The 20,001-nt window shown below is 38.6% G+C and overlaps 1 protein-coding gene and 1 pseudogene across 1 annotated transcript; both read left to right on the forward strand.

Moving 5' to 3' along the window:
• The first annotated feature begins 3,971 nt into the window (after positions 1-3,971).
• Or5b107 (olfactory receptor family 5 subfamily B member 107) lies at positions 3,972-4,904 on the forward strand. Its single transcript, NM_001000556.1, is given in 1 exon segment — positions 3,972-4,904. A coding segment is annotated over 1 exon segment (933 nt).
• An 8,296-nt stretch (positions 4,905-13,200) lies between these two features.
• Or5b3l-ps1 (olfactory receptor family 5 subfamily B member 3 like, pseudogene 1) lies at positions 13,201-14,151 on the forward strand (annotated as a pseudogene).
• Positions 14,152-20,001: the final 5,850 nt, after the last annotated feature.

Below are 20,001 nucleotides of genomic sequence, written 5' to 3' on the forward strand. Positions count from 1 at the left end.
GAGCCTGATATGATAGTGTTTTGAGAGGTACTGCCAGACCCTTACTGATACAGATAAGGATGCATGCAGCTAACCATTGAGCTTACCAGAGGGACCCAAATGGAAGTTAGAGCATGGACTGAAGGAGCTGAACCAGGGACTAAAACACCAACTGAAAAGTATACATGGAGGGACACTTGACTCCAGTTGCATATGTAGCAGAGGATGGCATTGTATTGCATCAATAGGGGGAGACACCCTTGGTACTGTGAAGGCTCATGTTTGGGAATGTCAGGGCACTCAGGTTGGAGTGGGTAGGTAGGAGTGGGTAAATCATCATAGAAGCAGGGTGAAGGGTAGGAGGATTGGAGATGGGGGAGAGGGGATACCATTTGAAATGTAAATACCTAAAATATTCAATACAAATGAATGAAAGTTATTTTGTGGAACCAAGCTCATGCCCTGTGTATGTATTTGTGTATGTATTTGTGTATGATTTTTTTGTGTGTGTTTGTCTATGTGTCTGTCTGTTTGTGTGTGTCTGTGTGTAGACATATCTGAGACTGACAGAAAGAACAAAGCAATTATTTGGAATTAATTTCCTACCATCATGGAGATTGAAAAATCCTCTTGTATTTGATTGTGCCACTGTTAATAGAAACAAACAAACAAAAGACAACTACTATCTGTATTAGCTCTCAAAGATCAATCTCTTCATGTCACTTTTTATTCTTCTTTCTTCAAAGTTGCCTAATGACTTGACATGTTGTTCTTTCTACATTTTTAAAGATTGAAGTCTCATAGTGTTTATGGATCCCATGATTCCTGATGAAGAGTACTTCATTATTTTGTCTAAGAATCTTTTCCTTATACTGGTAACAAGCTGTGTGTTTCTTGAGGTTCTCTGAGCCTATATTTGACCTGCAGTGGTTTTATCAGTATGTTTGTGTATACATGTGTGTGTGTGTGTGTGTGTGTGTGTGTGTGTGTGTGTGTGTGTTTCTGCCTGTGTATACCCTTCTTGGCTTCTATTTGCTTTTCAATGGGAGAGATTTATTAATTTAAAATTTTGTGTTTTGGGACACATTAAAAACGTGTAATTGAAAACATGAATCTATTTCTTGTTGGCAAAATTTATCCTCAAGGATTGAATTGTAATGGTAAATTATTTGGGTATTAAAGAAGAGAACTATTTTTTGAGGAAGGGGGATTGCTGTATGAATCAATGGTGCCAGCATGAAGTTGTGTAAGGAGATAAATTGGTGGACTACATGTGGAGGGCCAACAAAAATAAGGTTGTGAGAATACCATACTGATGCACATTATTTTATGCATTGATTTAAAACTCACACTAAAACTATTAGCTAAGATGATTTCTTGAAATATATTTAGAATGGCCACAACCAAAAGTACAGTGGAAAAATAAATACTAATTTTAGATTACAAAACAACTTCATAATATATAATTCAAAAGGTATGTGCATGTGTTTCCCATGGGTCATTTAATCAGTTCTTTTATACAATGTAGTAAAGAAGTTGTAGGGAGACTGTTGGGGGAAGTCTCTAGAGCTTTCCAGGTCCATATAATTTGCTGCTGATCTGCACACAATAGATTCTAAAACTCAAATACAACTTCATAATACCAGCTTTGAAGAATTAAACTTCATATCATGCTTCATTCACCAATGTTTGTAGTTGAAAGATATTAATTAACCATAAGGCATTCTGATCAGAGGATTAGCACAGCACCTAAAACACGGTGAGTGAAAATATTCAAAGATAAACATTACACTGATATATTTTTAATTTGTTAACTTCTTGAGATGTTCAGTAATGTCTCTTATTCAGTCTTCACTTCTGGGCTCTGAAAAATATGTGGGAGATATGACATTACTTATAAAAAATCAAATTATTGTCAACTTGGACACTGTTCCATGGCAATGTTCATTTTTTTCTTTTCTCTGCACACAGATCTTAGAATCATTTGAATACAACTTGAGAGAGAGAGTGTGTCTGTAATCATACTTAGGCCACATTCCATTGCTGTTGTAATATCAGACTGAATGACTGACTTGAGAGACTTACAGATTTGCTTCAAGCCGACTGATAAGAGTGACTATACAGTAAGAAATGTAGTTCATCACAAAGAGGTGAAGATATATCCACTTGACATATTGGCAAGTGAAAATATTTTTAGTAGTTTCCAAAATCTAAGTTCTGTGGGAGTTGCAAATTTAGCTATTTTCACCATCATTAATTCATGGATTGTTCTCATTTGATATGAAAAAGTACAAATAAGAACTAGGCAGAATGACACTGAGACAGATTAGTTGATGTTATATATTTAAAGCTTGTTCATCTATCATAGAAGATAAAAAATAGTCAACATAAAACATGCTACCAAAAAGAAAGGGTAATTATTTTTAAATTATCAAATTATTCTAAGTAAATTAACATACTGATATTTTTGTTATCCTTTTCTTTAAACTCACATTAAGAAAAGGCATTAAATGTAATTTGTTTAAATTAGTTCTAGATAGGTGATAGATATAAAAAATCAAACTTCACTGAGTTTAGAAATAAGATGGCAGATATGTTTTTGTGAAATACCATTGTCCAGTTTTTAAAATCTTCAAGACTTGGTTAGCACATGAACAAAAACTTGGCTTTCTTTTTATTTAAAAATTTCATATAATATATTTTATTATATTTTCTCTCTTCCCCTAATGCTTCTCATTCTATTTAAAACCACAGAAATTTATGTGTTCATCCTCTCCATTGCATGATTGCATGCACATTTGTAAACACACACACACACACACACACACACACACACACACACACCACCAGCACCACCACCACCAACAACAACAACAAATAACAAAAAAACTTGTAAGACAAAAAAACCCTCCTAATTCACAAACAAATCAAAACAAAAGGTACACCAAAACCATGGAGCTGATGTGGAGGACAATTATACCTGGGTATGGGGCCTGCTGAAAGTGTGTTTGATATATCCAGCATGATCACATTGGAGAAAAGTGTTTTTCCTTTCTCAGAGTATATATATATATATATTAGATAGCTTCTTGTTTATGGGTAACAGCCTGGGTCCATTTCCTCTCTTAGTGTTGGGGCCACATATGACTTGATGAATGTCATGTTACCATATTCTCTGTAAGTTCATACTTATATCAGCTCTGTTTTATCTGGAATACACTGTTTTCTCAGAGTCTTCCACCTGTATTTCATATATATATGAAATTATATATATATATAATTTATTTTTACACTCCAGATTATAGTCCCATCTAGTTTCACCCCAGAGGGTTTCCAATCCCATACCTTCCACTTCTGCACTCCTCCCACCCCATCTCCACAAGGTTATCCTCACACACCAGACCTCTAAACTTACTGGGGTCTCCAGTCTCTTGAAGATTAGGTGCATCTTCTCTGACTGATCCCAGACCTGGGAGTCCTCTGCTGCATATGTGTTGGAGGCCTCATCTCAGCTGGTGTATTCTGCCTGGCTGGTGATTCAGTGTCTTAAGAGATCTCAGGGGTCTAGGTTAATTGATACTGCTGCTTCTCCTAGACAGTTGTCCTCCTCCTTAGCTCCCTCCAGTTTTCTTTCTTTTGAAAAATTTCCAGTCTTTTCCACACAGTGCTCTGGTGATTGTAGGATAGCATTAGAGAAATACATTCCATTTAGGACAAGCTACTCCAAAGTGTCTCACTCTCTGCACACTAATAGGCATCACTTTTAAATTGCATATATCATTTACTAAAAAATGTCAAATTTATTAGCATGTGACACTATATGAAACAAACATGAAATTTGCATCAAAATCCATGCTACTGTAGAGAATTTTTCCAAACAAGTTGTTATTGCAATGATTGTCTATATCTTTTGATTATATCTCTTAATATGTGGGTCATTATTATAAGACATTTCTATATCATTGTTGCAGGATATCACATTTTTGATAAAAATGACACTGGTGAAAAACTGGACAGATGTGACATGGTTCATTCTTCTGGGACTCACTGATGATCCAAGCCTGAAGTTTCCCCTCTTCATCATCTTTCTCCTCATCTACATCATCACCCTGGTAGGGAACCTGGGGATGATCCTGCTCATTTTCTTAGACTCTCGGCTCCATTTCCCCATGTACTTTTTCCTTGGTAATTTGTCCCTGGTGGACTTTTGCTACTCTTCAGCTGTCACTCCTAAAGTCATAACTGGGCTGCTAATAGGAGACAAGACCATATCTTATAATGACTGTGCTGCTCAGATGTTCTTTTTTGCTGCCTTTGCTACTGTGGAAAATTACCTTTTGGCCTCAATGGCCTATGATCGCTATGCAGCAGTGTGTAAACCCCTACACTATACCACCACCATGACTCCAAATGTGTGTACGTATATAATCATGGGGTGCTATATTTTTAGTTTCCTGAATGTCTCAGTTTACCTTGGAGATACATTCAGTCTCTCTTTCTGTAAGTCTAATGTGGTCCATCATTTTTTCTGTGATATGCCAGCAATTATGGCTCTCTCCTGCTCTGATAGACATGTGAATGAGCTAGTACTTATTTATCTAGCCAGCTTCAATATCTTCATTGCTTTCATAATGATATTAGTGTCCTACATTATAATTTTTATCACAATCTTGAAGATGCGCTCAGGTGCAGGATTTCAGAAGGCTCTTTCTACCTGTGTCTCTCACTTAACTGCAGTTTTTATTTTCTATGGAACTATAATCTTCATGTACTTGCAGCCAAGCTCTCGACATGCAATGGACACTGATAAAGTGGTATCTGTCTTCTACACCATGGTTATTCCCATGCTGAACCCTTTAGTTTACAGCCTGAGGAACAAAGAGGTCAAGAATGCATTCATGAAAGTGGTTCTGAAAGAAAAATAATCATTATGATAATAACTTGAACTATTTTGTGATGTAATATTAAAATTCTTATGTCATCTTCTGTATATGTAGATTATATTTTAGCTCAAGATCTGGGTTCTTATTCTAGCATCTGCATATCATTTTGTCCTAGAAATAAAGGAACACTATATTTAAAAGTATAATATGAGAAAAAGTTTGAGGTTTTGTTTTTGATTTTTTTCATTGCTTTACAATTATTGATACATTAAATTATTTTCTTTTAACTTTCCCTCTCTTGTGCCATGGTGTAGATAATCATTCTTGTAAGCCTAACTTGATTTTTTTGTATAATTGGAATACACTTCTGTGGATTTTGCCTTTGTTACTTCTATGTTTGCTGTTTGTTGTTTGTTTCATCAGCCTTAAGGGTCTATTTTGTATAATTATCTTACTTTTTCCTTTATGCTCAGATATTGCTATGGACTATGTACTGGAAGAATTTATCATGAACATTGTATATCCATAGAATTATGTAAATTTGAATGATTCTTTGCTACCCTCTTAATTTCTATATTTTTCCTTTTCTGAAGCTAGTTTTGTCAGTATGCATATATTCAATAATTCATATTTCTTTGCTGTTTTCTAACATGCTGCTATGCAGGCTTTATAGATTATTCTGTTATAAAGACATCTGTAGTTCTGGCCTCCATTCAGAATTAGACATTTCAGATCATTTGATAAATGCTCTCAGATAATAAAACTAAATGAGGACTATATTACCTCCACAACCCTACGAGGACACATAAGTATTATCAACCTTTTTGTTTTATAAGAAAACTATTTGTCCTTTGTCTTAAAAGAGCTGTGTCAACATGTCCCACACTATTATATTTCTATAACATTGATTGAGATAGAAACTATTAAATTTATCTTGATTTGGCTTTGGTAAGCAGTTCTATTATGCTCTACCTGTAAGTTCAGCAAAGTTGCTATAACTTGTTCACTATGTTCATTTAGCAACATATTCTTGATGTAGAGTGCCTATAAAATTTTATATATGGGAATGTCTTAAGTTCTCTGAGATATACTAACATAATCCTAATGGTAATATTGGAGGTAGACAGAATACTGTGGGAGCATTTTTAGAAGAAATAAAAACAATTTCACTTACTATTCATTGAAAATATAAAAAAATCATTTGCTATGAATATATCTGCATTTTAAAATTTTCTGATGTCTTTGTGGTTTCAGGGACATCATGGTCAGCTCATCAGTGTTATAGTAGTTCACATGCCAAACACATTATGCTAACTACTGCTTTCAATAATCTGTTCATTATAGAAATTTCACTCATTCTTTCATTTAGAGTGCAGGTTTTTTTATCTGGTATCTATCATGTTAAAAATGGTTCAATTTGAAAAGTTTTACTTTTCTCTATTGGGTGTCTTCAATTATTAATTATACTTTGAACATCAAAGAAGTATATTCACAGAATTTATATTTTTTCTTTTATTTAAAATATTTATACAATATATCCCCCTCCCTCACCTTTCCCAGTCTCTTCTCACCTCCCCTTCCATCCAAATCCACACTCTTTTTTGTCTTCAAGGAATAAAAATAAGAAGAAAGGCCCAAAGAATCCCACTTAGAAGGGGGAACAAAAATAGTTATGGGAGGCAGAGGTAATCAGATACTTGGGTGAAAGAGAGGAGGGAGAGGAGAACAGGGAAACAGGATCAGGTAAAGGGAGAGATGAGAGAGGGGCCCAGAGGATCAGGAGAATGAATGAAAACAGGTAGTTGCCATGGTGTGAGGGTTCAGGAGAGGGAAGTCTAAGAATTCACAGAGAACTGGGATGGGGGACTCCCAGGAGTCATTGTGGGTGTCCTTAGGTGAGAGGCCTAGCAGTGAGGACATGGAATCTGAAGAGACCACCTTGTATAGCCAGGTAGAATCCCCAGTCAATGGATAACATCATACCATCCATAAAACTTTCAACCAAAAATTTGTGTCAAAAATGTGCCAGGACAAAGATGGAACAGAGAGTAAGGTATGGCCAGCCTATGACTGGCCCAAGTTGAGAGGCATATCACATGGGCAGGCACCAAGCTCTGACATTATTAATGATATTCTCTTATGGTTACAGGCAGGAGGCATAGTTGTCCTCTGAGAGGCTGTGCCCAACATCTGACTGAGACAGATGCTAATACCCATAGTCAAACATTGGACTGAGTTTGGGGACCCTGTAGAAGGGTTACGGGAAGGCTTAAAAGCCCCAGAGGGGTGACAACCCCACCGAAAGACCAATGGTGTCAACTAATCTGGACCCCTGGGAGTTCCTAGAGACTGAGCTACCAACCAAACAACACACAGGGGTTGATCTCAGGCCCCTGGCATGGATGTAGCAGAAGACTGCCTTGCCTGGCTTCACTGGGAGATGATGCAACTAATCATACAAAGAATTGATACATCAAGGTGGGAGATACCAACGGGGCACACTCTCAAAGGCAAAATTGAGGTGCAACCAAAAGGAGGCAGGATTTGGAATATAAATAAATAAATGAGGGCAAAAATACAACACAAACAGTTCAGAATAAGACAAAATATGCAAACACAAAACAAGAGCCGTAGAAATATATATATACAACAAACATATTTGGACACACACGAACCCAATAAGAACCCAAAAATGGAACAAATATCCCTAGGAAAAACAATAAAACTACAGCAAAACAGGAAAAAGAACCCAACCAAACAAAAATATGCGCACGCACGCACGCACACACACACACACACACACACACACACACACACACACACACACACACACACACACACAGACACACACAGGCATGCATGCATGCAAACATGCACGCAGTCAATCAATGTCCCAAGCTTTCATAGTCCCAAAACTGGGAAGTCAGCTACTCCTGATTTGGAATGGTTGATATACCCAGTGCCATTCCATTCAAGAAAACTTACTTTTTCCTCCAAGAAGGTATAGATAACAGTGCAGCTATTGAGATTTACATTGTTGGTTAATGCTTCAGCCATTAATTAACTGTTTTTTTCCATCTATATTAACTTGAGTATTTCTTATTTACATTTTGATTGTTATTCACCTTCCCACTTTCCAGGCCAACATCCTTCTAACCCCTCCCACTCCCCTTCTCTATGGGTGTTCCCCTCCCCATCCTTCACACATTACCGACCATCTCCCAACAATCACTTTCACTGGGGGTTCAGTCTTGGCAGGACCAAGGGCTTCCCCTTCCACTGGTGCTCTTACTAGGATATTCATTGCTGTCTATGAGGTTGGAGCCCAGGGTCAGTCCACATATACTCTTTGGGTAGTGGCTTAGTCCCTGGAAGCTCTGGTTTGTTGACATTGTTGTTCATATGGAGTCTAGAGCCCCTTCAAGATCTTCCAGTTCTTTCTTGGATTTCTTCAACGGGGGTCCCGTTTCTAGTTCAGTGTTTTGCTGCTGGCATTTACCTATGTATTTGTTGTATTCTGGCTCTGTCTCTCAGGAGAGATCTACATCCAGTTCCTGTTGACCTGCACTTGTTTTCTTCATCCATCTTATCTAATTGTGTGGTTGTATAGGTATGGGCCATATGTGGGGCAGGCTCTGAATGGGTGCTCCATCTGCCTCTGTTCTAAACGTTGCCTCCCTGTTCCCTCCCTAGGGTATTCTTGTTCCCCTTATAAAGAAGGGGTGAAGCATTCACATTTTGGTCATCCTTCTTGAGTTTCATGTGTTCTGTGCACCTAGGGTAATTTGAGGATTTGGGCTAAGAGCCACTTATCAATGAGTGCATACCATGTGTGCTTTTCTGTGATTGGGTTTCGTCACTCAGGATGATATTTTCCAGTTCCATCCATTTGCATAAGAATTTCATAAAGTCATTGTTTTTGATACCTGAGTAATATTCCATTGTGTAGATGTACCACATTTCTGAATCCATTCCTCTGTTGAAGGGCATCTGGGTTCTTTCCAGCTTCTGGCTATTATATATAAGGCAGCTATGAACATAGTAGAACACGTGTCTTTGTTCTATGTAGGGGCATCTTTTGGGTATATGCCCAAGAGAGGTATAGATGGGTCCTCAGGTAGTTCAAAGGCCAATTTTCTGAGGAATCTTCAGACTGAATTACAGAATGGTTGTACCAGTCTACAATCCAACCAACAATAGAAGAGTATTCCTCTTTCTCCACATCCTCGACAGCATTTGCTGTCACCTGAGTTTTTGATTTACCCATTCTCACTGGTGTGAGGTGAAATCTCAGGGTTGTTTTGATTTGTATTTCCCTTATGATTAAAGATGTTGAACATTTCTTTAGTTATTTCTCAGCTATTCGGCATTCCTCAACTGCAAATTCTTTGTTTATCTCTGAACCCCATTTTTAATAGGGTTATTTGTCTCCTTGTGGGCTACCTTCTTGATTTCTTTGTATATTTTGGATATAAGCCCTCTATCTGTTGTAGGATTGGAAAAGATCTTTTCCCAATCTGTTGGTTGTTGTTTTGTCCTAACCACAGTGTCCTTTGCCTTACAGAAGCTTTGAAGTTTTATGAGATCCCATTTGCCGATTCTTTATCTTAGAGCATAAGCCATTGGTGTTCTCTTCAGGAAATTTTCTCCAGTGCCCATGTGTTCGAGATGCTTCCCCAGGTTTTCTTCTATTAGTTTGAGTGTATCTAGTGTGATGTGGAGGTCCTTGATCCACTTGGACTTAAGCTTTGTACATGGTTATAAGCATGGATCAATTTGCATTCTTCTACATGTTGACCTCCAGTTGAACCAGCACTATTTCCTGAAAATGCTATCTTTTTTCCATTGCATGGTTTTGGCTCCTTTGTCAAAACTCAATTGACTATAGGTGTGTGGGTTCATTTCTATTCTTCAGTTCTATTCCACTGGTCTATCTGTCTGTCTCTGTACCAATACCATGCAGTTTTTATCACAATTGCTCTGTAATACTGCTTGAGTTCATGGATAGTGATTCCCCAGAAGTCCTTTTATTGTTGAGAATAGTTTTAGCTATCCTGGGTTTTTTGTTATTGCAGATGAATTTGCAAAATGTTCTGTCTAACTCTTTGAACAATTGGAATGCTATTTTGATGGGTATTGCATTGAATCTGTAGATCGCTTTTGGTAAAATGGCCATTTTTACTATATTAATCCTGTCATTCCATGAGCATGGGAGATATTTCCATCTTCTGAGGTCTTCTTCAAATTCTTTCTTCAGAGGCTTGAAATTTTATTTTATGGATCTTTTACTTGCTTGGTTAAAGTCACACCGAGGTATTTTATATTATTTGGGACTATTATGAAGGATGTCATTTCCTTAATTTCTTTCTTTATTTCTTCCTTGACCAGGTTATCATTGAGTAGAAGATTGTTCAACTTCCACATATATGTGGACGTTCTTCCCTTATTGTTATTGAAGACCAGCTTTAGGCTGTGGTGGTCTGATAGGACGCATGGGATTATTTTTATTTTTCTGGATCTGTTGAGGCCTGTTTTATGACCAATTATATGGTCAATTTTGGAGAAAGTACCATGATGTGGTCAGAAGAATGTATAGCCTTTTGCTTTGGGATAGAATGTTCTATAAATATCTGTTAAGTCCATTTGGTTCATGACTTCTCTTAGTCTATGTCTCTGTTTAATTTCTGTTTCCATGACCTGTCCATTGATTGTCTATTTTAAATAAGGCTGCTATGAACATAGTGGAGCGTATAGACAAATAATTAAAGTGGGCTTAAGGAATGATAAGATAAATTAATAATTATTTCGTGTGGATATCCTTACAAATATGCCAAGGCATACAAGAAAAATTAACTATCATTAGACTGTAAAAAGCATGTATGACTGAAATAAACAAACCTTACAACTTCTTCACCTTGATCTCTGTTCTTGTTGTAGGAAAATATCCTGAGAAAAATAAAAGTAAAAATAATTAAGAAATACAGAATGCTTTATCTAAAAATGATTACAGTAATGATATTTTTGAAAAGATTGGTCTATGTAGGACTCCATGACTAGCACGTATAGTGTTAGAATGAAAACAAACCCAAAATCATGAGAAGTCACATGCAATACCAAATACACAAAGGACAATTTGCAGAGAGTATTTCCAGGATGAACTTAAACTTACCCAGAATTAAAGCCTCTAGATTACTATCACATACTATTAATGACATGATGGGTGATACTCCCTAAGTCATGCTTAAAAGCCAGCACCTCATTGCCTGTGATATATTATTTGCTTTTGCAATAAGGTTGCAAAATAGCTTCCCTTACTGTCTTTATTTTTCCGGTGCCAATATGGTGTTTAGAGTAGTTAGACACTTTCTAGGTAGTTAGTGGATATATGTGGCATATATCTATTCCGAGAACTTGAACTCTCTGTATTTTAGTTAATGACATGTCTTCACTCTAAACTAGCTCTGAGGTTGAACATTCTCCCAACATACCTGTAAGTTCAGCCATACTAGTAATTACAAAGTAGAACAATACTGATTCAAGTTTAAGCCACCTGTGAGCTAATCATACCTTTATGCTTATGGATATATCCTTATGTCTGTTATCTGAAAACACGAGAATGTGTTTGGGAAAAAAATGTTGGGCTGGAGAGATGGCTCAGCGGTTAAGAGCTCCCGACTGCTCTTTCAGAGGTCATGAGTTCAATTCCCAGCAACCACATGGTGGCTCACAACCATCTGTAAAGAGATCTGATGCCCTCTTCTGGTGTATCTGAAGACAGCTACAGTGTACTTATATATAATAAATAAATAAATCTTTAAAAAAAAAGTTAAAATACAGTTCAGAGCTCATTACGTTATTCATTACCTTCTAGTATTCAGAAGAAACATTTCACAGTTAAAGTAGGAATGCATTTCTTGATTTATTTTTTAACAAGACCAGCATTATACTGTCCAAATTACCAAACAATGTGCCACTCAGTTCATTGTGGTTAAACAAAATAAAACAATTATTCTTTATAATTATAATTACTTTGGAATGTTAGCTTGCAATTGGTGAGAGGTTTACCAGAATCCAGAAGAGAAACTGGCAATTATTTTATTAAAACATACAGAAAATTTATATCTATTGTGGTTGACAATTTACTTGAATGTAATACTTTATAAATGGCATGCTATTAAAATAGAACATTTTCTCTGTATACTGCCTTTTGGACTGTAAGTACAGTAGTGTTAGTTTTTCACAGCCCAGGAAAAGTGAGCATGTACTTAGACACATTAAAATATACATTTTTTACAGTTACTAAATTTTCTATATGTAGCTAACAGATATATGCATATATAATTTCCATTTCATTGTTTGGTAGAAAGTCAGTTAAAATTACAAAGATTCCAATTCTTTACTATTCTATTCTTTGTTTTTTTTCCTTTTTTAAACATTAAATTATTTTCAATTAAACTATTACATCGCAAATGTTGCCTCCCAAGTTCTTGTTTACCTACCCAGAGTTCTTTACCACATCCCCCTTCACTTTGTCTCTGGGAGGGTGCACACCTCACACCCACAGCCAGGTAACACCCCCAGAATTCACCTTCCCTGGGGCTTCAAGTCTCTACAGGATTAGACACATTCTTTCCCCCTAAAGGCAGACCTCTGCTACATTTGTGCATTAGGCCACAAAATAGCTGATGCATGCTCTGTGGTTACTTTCTTAGTCTCTGGGAGCTCTTAGAGGTCCAGTTTGTTAATAGAAGCAAAGCAGTCCCTGACCAAAATCCATTGCTTGGCTGCAAGTGTCTGCATCTGGCTCAGTCAGGTGCTGGTACAGCTTCTCAGCAGACAGTCATGCTAGCCTCCTTTCTGTAAGCACAACATGGCATCAGTAATAGTGTCATGATTTGGTGCTTGCACATGTGATGGATCCCAAGTTAGGCCTGTCACTGGTTGCCCATTTCTTTAGTCTCTGCTCCATTTTTGTGCATACATTTTTTTTAGACGGGAACAATTCTGGGTCAAAAAAATTCAAAGTTAGGTGGGTGGTTCCATCCCTCTACTGGGAGCCCTGTCTATCTGCTGGTCTTAAAGATTGCTTTAAATGACTTCTCCATTTATATGTGCTTTGTCTACTTGTATGCCTTTGCACAATGCATGCTTCATGCTTGGCGGGCTAACAGATCCTCTGATACTGAACTAGAGACATTTGTGAGCTTCCTTCTAGGTGCTGGTTCATTTGCAATAGAGAGCCAGGGTATATTGCCATCAAAAAATCTCTCTAACTCCTTAAATTATTCTTTTATTTATCAAAAAATTAAGGGCTTCTGTTGATTAATTGATATCATTGATGGAGAATGTGACAGAAATGACATGGTTTGTCCTGCTGGGACTCAACAATGACCCACAACTCCAGCTTCCTCTCTTCATCACCTTCTTCCTCATCTACATCATCACTCTAGTGGGGAACTCGGGGATGATCCTGCTGATTCTCCTCAACTCTTGTCTCCACACCCCCATGTACATTTTTCTAAGTAACCTGTCCTTAGTGGATTTCTGTTACTCTTCAACAGTCACTCCAAAGGTAATGGCTGGATTTCTTACACGAGACAAGATCATGTCCTACAATGCTTGTGCCTCTCAGATATTCTTTTTTGCTACCTTTGCCAATGTGGAAAGCTACCTTTTGGTCTCAATGGCCTAAATTGCTATGCAGCAGTGTGTAAGCCTCTACATTATGCCACCACCATGACAACACGTGTGTGTGTGTGTGTGTGTGTGTGTGTGTGTTTGGGGTGGTTAATTGGGGGGTAATTGTCTTTATATCTGTGGCTTCCTGAATGCTTCCATCTATACTGCGAATACATTAAGTCTCTCCTTCTATAAGTTAGGTCCATCATTTTTTCTGTCACATTCCAGCAATTATGATAGTAGCTTGTTCTGATAGACATGTTAATGACCTGTTCTTATTTCAGTAGCCAGCTTCAATATCCTTTTTGCTCTTATACTCATCTTAATATCCCATATGTCCATTTTTACTAATATACTAAAGTTGCATTGAGCTGCAGGATATCTCAAAGCTCTCTCTATTTCTACCTCACACTTCATAATTGTCTAAATTTTCTATGGGACTCTAATATTCATGTACTTGCAGCCAACCTCTAATCACTCTATGGACACTGACAAAATTGCATCTGTGTTCTACACAATGGTCATCCCCATGTTGAACTCTCTGGTCTGCAGTGTAAGGAACAAAGAAGTGAATAATGCTTTTACAAAGATTGTATTGAGGTCAAAATAATGTTTAAAGCTTTTGTTTTCCCGTTTGAAGATGCAAAACACATGAATCCATTCCTTTCACCTTAAGTTTATACTGAATTGCATTTTCCTACCCTACACTGAATAAAAGAAATTAAAGTGATGTCTTCACCTTTACAATAGTGTGTTAACTATCAAAAAGATAAGAAATTGTCCAGAATAGTAAAATATGCATGAAATGATTATAATAATTTTATGTCAGCTTGTGAAAAAAGACCCAATTGACTATATTATCAGATTAAATTCTTTTGTGAATAATATTTTTCTTTGTTTTCAATACAAATTTATGTAAGCAGGTATATGAAAAGCCCGTTATAAAATATACTAATAATTTTCTTGTGAAGACTTATATGAATATATGTCAGAATTTTTGCAGTAAATTATACCATAGATTTATCATTTGTCTAAGTTTATTTTCAGTGAATTGTGCTCATTTTACAGATGTAGATAGCAAACATTTTGTGTTTATTTAATGGTTAGAAAATGAGGGTGTATTTAATACTGATACTTAAAAGAAGTGGACTTACTTAAGTAATGTCAGTACTTAGCACCCTTTTACTTATTAAGCCTCACCTTGACAGAGCCAAAAGTCATGGAAAGAAGAGCTACCTCCTTCTTGAAATAAGTTTGAGTGAGATTTATCACCAACTTTCTTCTCCCTTATGTTCTCATTTTCTCAGTCTCCCAGACATACACTAATTATACTTATCCTTCATCATTATCAGGTATTTGAGCTCAAGTGAAATCATTTGGCTACCCTTCTTGTCTCTTCATTTAAAAAAGTGATTCAAACAAGGAGTTTATTGTCTCTAATCTCAAGAACTTCTTGTGAAAAATAAATCTGTAACACTTCAGAGATGTTTTAGTGGGTAAATGGCTTGCTGTACAAACATAAGTTCATGAGTTTGATCCCTAGAACCTATGTGAAGTCTAGGTACAGTGTTATGCATCTATTATCCTGGCACTGTTATGGTCTTTCCAACAAGTGGCTTGTCACCTTAACACAGAAACTGCTCTATCAAAGACATGAATATTGGTAACTCTTGCATATTTATGGCAGAAATATAGATTAATATAAGTACTCTGCATACTTATAGAGAGCATCCCAAACTACAATATTGTGTAAAAATTCAAAAGAAATGAAATAAGTTTGAAAATAAGAAGAGCAACAAACCATGGCCCACACAATACATAGGGAAGGCAATGAAAACATAAATGTTTTCCCTGATTGCATAACAAAAAGAGTATAGTACTCAAAAAACATATATAACGTATACTAATGATCCATACAATCTATTATAGCAACAATAATATACTAGAGATAATTGAGGTTTAATTAGGGATAGGGAAAAATAGAACAGAGAAGTATTAGCTAACCAGGAGAGAAGCCCAGAGGACCAGAAGAATGAATGGATATATGGAGGCTTGTGGGGTCAGAGGCAGATGGGGACACTCTAGAAAGTACCAGTGACCTATTAGATGACAAACTCTCAGGACTGAACACAATGTGGGTGAACTTAGCCAAATGGCCAACATTCAGAATAGAGAACTCAAAGAGTCTACCTCCAGTAGATAGACAAGGAATCAAGTAGAGTAACATGGTTACCAACTCACAGTAAAAATTTCTGACCCAGAATTGTTCTTGTCTAAAAGAAGTGCAGTGACAAAAATGTTCAGTGACCCCCTCCCCCAACTTGGAATCCATTTCTTCTGGGACAGAAGAAAGCACACCGAATCCTGACACTGCTACTGATGCTATGAGGTGCTTATAGATAGGAACCTAGCATGGCTGTCTACCATTCTCAGAGGGTATGCTGAGAGGCCCTACCAGCAGCTGACTAAGACAGATGCAGATATTAACACCCAATCATTGGACTGAAAATCTGGACCTTTATAATTGAAATAGAGGAGTGTCTGAAGAAGCTAAATATGGAATCATCCCCATCGGAAGACCAGAAGTCTCAACAAATCTGGATCACTGGGAGCTCTCAGAGATTGAGCCACCAACCAAACAGCAAATGCGGGCTGATCTATGGCCACTAGCATGTATATAGGAGAGAGTACCCTGGTCTGTCCTCAGTCGGAGAAGATGTGTCTAATCCTTGTGGACCCCGGAAAGGGGGAAGCTTTGTGGTGAACTGCAGGGGAGCATCCTGTAGGAGGTCAAGGGGAGGAAGAATTGGATGAGTAACTGTGGAAGTGAGGACAGGGTGGGGTGATGGCTGAAATGTGCAATGCCCACCTCGTCCAGCAAGGAAGACGCAACACCGTTGGATTCTTCTCAACAGCCTTTATTGCAGGAACACCTCATTCTTGATACAGGGGACCCCGAGGAACAAAGGCACCAGCCTTATATACAAGACAGGCTATGGCTATATACTTGTCCTCTAGGGATTGGTGGAGCATGAAATACCTCATTAGCATGAATATCACTCCAGCCTGAAGCTGCCAGAGAAATGCCAAGGACATGTGCTTTGAGGGTGTTAACCACAAACGACCACCAGATGTCAGCGCCATCTTTTATCTATATGTGCCGCTCCCTACAACTCCTCCCTTTTTGTATTATAAAAAAAGAAGCCATTAGATGGAGGTAGTGGTCTGAGAGCGATCAGACATGTCTCACAGAGTGCCCAGCTCAGCTATGGAGAGCCACTCTTGCAGTTAGGACTGCACCCCAATGGCAATAAATAAACTTGTGCTGTAACACACCGTTCTGGGCTATATGTGTGTGTTTATTTGGGGAGAAACTGGGTAGAGGAGCATTAGACTAGCTCGTATGTTCAAACGGGGTGTAGCCACCTCTGTCATTTACTGGTCTAGATCAGGGTGTCATGTCAATATTGCCATTGCTCCTGTCTTAGGTCGTTCCTCCTGGCACTCGGTCTTCCCCGTCGTAGGGTTACCCTATCCCCACCGGACCCATGACTTAGGTTGGTCCGAGCCCAAGGAAAGTTGCATGGCTTCACATGACCGTGACAAAATACGATCTAGGGAGAACTCTTAATTTTTTAAAGAGGCCAGCCATATGTTGGGAGAAGCACCACTTTCAATGGCGACCATAGCCTGGTAAACAATCGCTTTGTGTCTGGCATATTCTCGTTGTAAATGGCAGAAAAGCCATAGACATACTCCACATCCCAAAAGGACAATGGCCCCCCAGGCAAACATGCCAGCCCATTCTTTAAAAAAGGAGAAAGCATTGGTAATCCATGAGGTGAAATCTCCAACCGTGATGGGTTCCAATCTAGTGTTGTTAAGGACAGCACTATGCATCAGCAATTGTCTCGATAATTGCTTCACTTTCATGGACCAGTTTCCTTTCAGATAATTCGAGATTTCTTTGCTCTGTTGAGAATACTGAGAAAAGTTAGCTTGCAAAGGAGTAATGCATAAACTTCTAAGGGAGGAAACACAGGACAGCTGTGTCATATGATATAGTGCTTCAATTTGTTCTTGAACTATATCCATTTGTTGATTAGGTAATAGAAAGCCAGATCCCAAGTGGGCATTGAATTCTTCTTGTATCTCTAATGTCACTGTGGTTCTTTCCACAATCTGATTGATAGTCTCAGCCGTCTGTACTTGATTAGTCATAGCAATCGAGGCTGTTGTTGCTGCAGTGGCTGATAGTACAAGGGCCGAAATTATAGCTGTCGTAATACCAAAATCCCTTTTGGTTCTTAGTAAATGAAGTATAGGAAAGCTATCTGGGTTGGCCTCTACTGGGATTGGCACAAAGGAGGGAATCTTGATCATCACTGTGGTATCATTGGTGCCATCCCAGCATTCAGCTAAATAGCAGACTACATCAGAGTTATTACAATTTAAAGCATTATCGCTTACATTAGTGCTTATCAGAAAGAAGAAAGGTGGTCTAACACATACTGAAGCTCCAACGGCAGTATCATTTCCTAAAAGGCCATTAATCTTTACATTTACTAAACTGGTTTTATTATTTGTTCTAGTGGCTGAAATATTATACAATGTAAAGTCTTCACCTAATAATCGAGCAAAAGGAATTAGAGATGTGTATGCTCCCTGCTCATTTGGTAATACCCATTGATACCAAGGCCAAAAATTACGCTTGCCAGTCTTATTTTTCCCCCGATCATATTGTACATTGCCAAGAGGAGGGGGAAATTCAAATCCCAGTAGGAATTGTTTTGCTCTATGGAATGCACTCTGACATGGGGTAAAATTAGGTGGAAACGCTTGATATGGGGGGCAAGTAGGTAGGACTCTACGACAGGTAGAGTTATCCAGTATATGATTGTCTTGCCCCAGGGGTGATGGAAAACTACAATTATGCATCCTAATCAAAGTTGTAATGTTCAACTTAGCAGAATTATTGATTGATATGTCTCCACTGCCTGAAGAGGCTCCTTGGGTAATTTGACTCAAAGCAGCCAGGATGGTCCCAGGGCCCATAGCACTGTCACACATAGGATCCAACCAATTAGCCAATGTGGTCCTTCACAGCCATATACAAGGCTGGGAGGAATTTTTAAGAGTAAAACATAATGCCCACACCCGAGGATCCCGGCCCTCAGCAGCTCTCTACTCCCAGACCCGGTGAGAGAGAGGCCCAACCGCCTGGTCAGGTGGGCACTCCTGAGGCTGCAGAGCGGAAGAGACCACCAACACTGCTCACCCCTGCCCACATCCCTGGCACAAGAGGAAACTGTATAAGGCCTCTGGGCTCCCGTGGGGGAGGGCCCAGGAGCAGCAGGACACCTGCCAGAGACACCACCGGACCCTGAAGGAAACAGACCGGATAAACAGTTCTCTGCACCCAAATCCCGTGGGAGGGAGAGCTAAACCTTCAGAGAGGCAGACAAGCCTGGGAAACCAGAAGAGACTGCTCCCTGCACACACATCTCGGACGCCAGAGGAAAAAGCCAAAGACCATCTGGAACCCTGGTGCACTGAAGCTCCCGGAAGGGGCGGCACAGGTCTTCCTGGTTGCTGCCGCTGCAGAGAGCCCCTGGGCAGCACCCCACGAGCGAACCTGAGCCTCGGGACCACAGGTAAGACCAAATTTTCTGCTGCAAGAAATCTGCCTGGTGAACTCAAGACACAGGCCCACAGGAACAGCTGAAGACCTGTAGAGAGGAAAAACTACACGCCCGAAAGCAGAACACTCTGTCCCCATAACTGACTGAAAGAGAGGAAAACAGGTCTACAGCACTCCTGACACACAGGCTTATAGGACAGTCTAGCCACTGTCAGAAATAGCAGAACAAAGTAACACTAGAGATAATCTGATGGCGAGAGGCAAGCGCAGGAACCCAAGCAACAGAAACCAAGACTACATGCCATCATCGGAGCCCAATTCTCCCACCAAAACAAACATGGAATATCCAAACACACCAGAAAAGCAAGATCTAGTTTCAAAATCATATTTGATCATGATGCTGGAGGACTTCAAGAAAGACATGAACACACTTAGGGAAGCACAGGAAAACATTAATAAACAAGTAAAAGCCTACAGAGAGGAATCGCAAAAATCCCTGAAAGAATTCCAGGAAAACACAATCAAACAGTTGAAGGAATTAAAAATGGAAATAGAAGCAATCAAGAAAGAACACATGGAAACAACCCTGGATATAGAAAACCAAAAGAAGAGACAAGGAGCTGTAGATACAAGCTTCACCAACAGAATACAAGAGATGGAAGAGAGAATCTCAGGAGCAGAAGATTCCATAGAAATCATTGACTCAACTGTCAAAGATAATGTAAAGCGGAAAAAGCTACTGGTCCAAAACATACAGGAAATCCAGGACTCAATGAGAAGATCAAACCTCAGGATAATAGGTATAGAAGAGAGTGAAGA

Source organism: Rattus norvegicus, chromosome 1, assembly GCF_021556685.1.
Source record: "Rattus norvegicus strain SHRSP/BbbUtx chromosome 1, alternate assembly SHRSP_T2T, whole genome shotgun sequence".
NCBI classification, from domain to species: domain Eukaryota; kingdom Metazoa; phylum Chordata; class Mammalia; order Rodentia; family Muridae; genus Rattus; species Rattus norvegicus.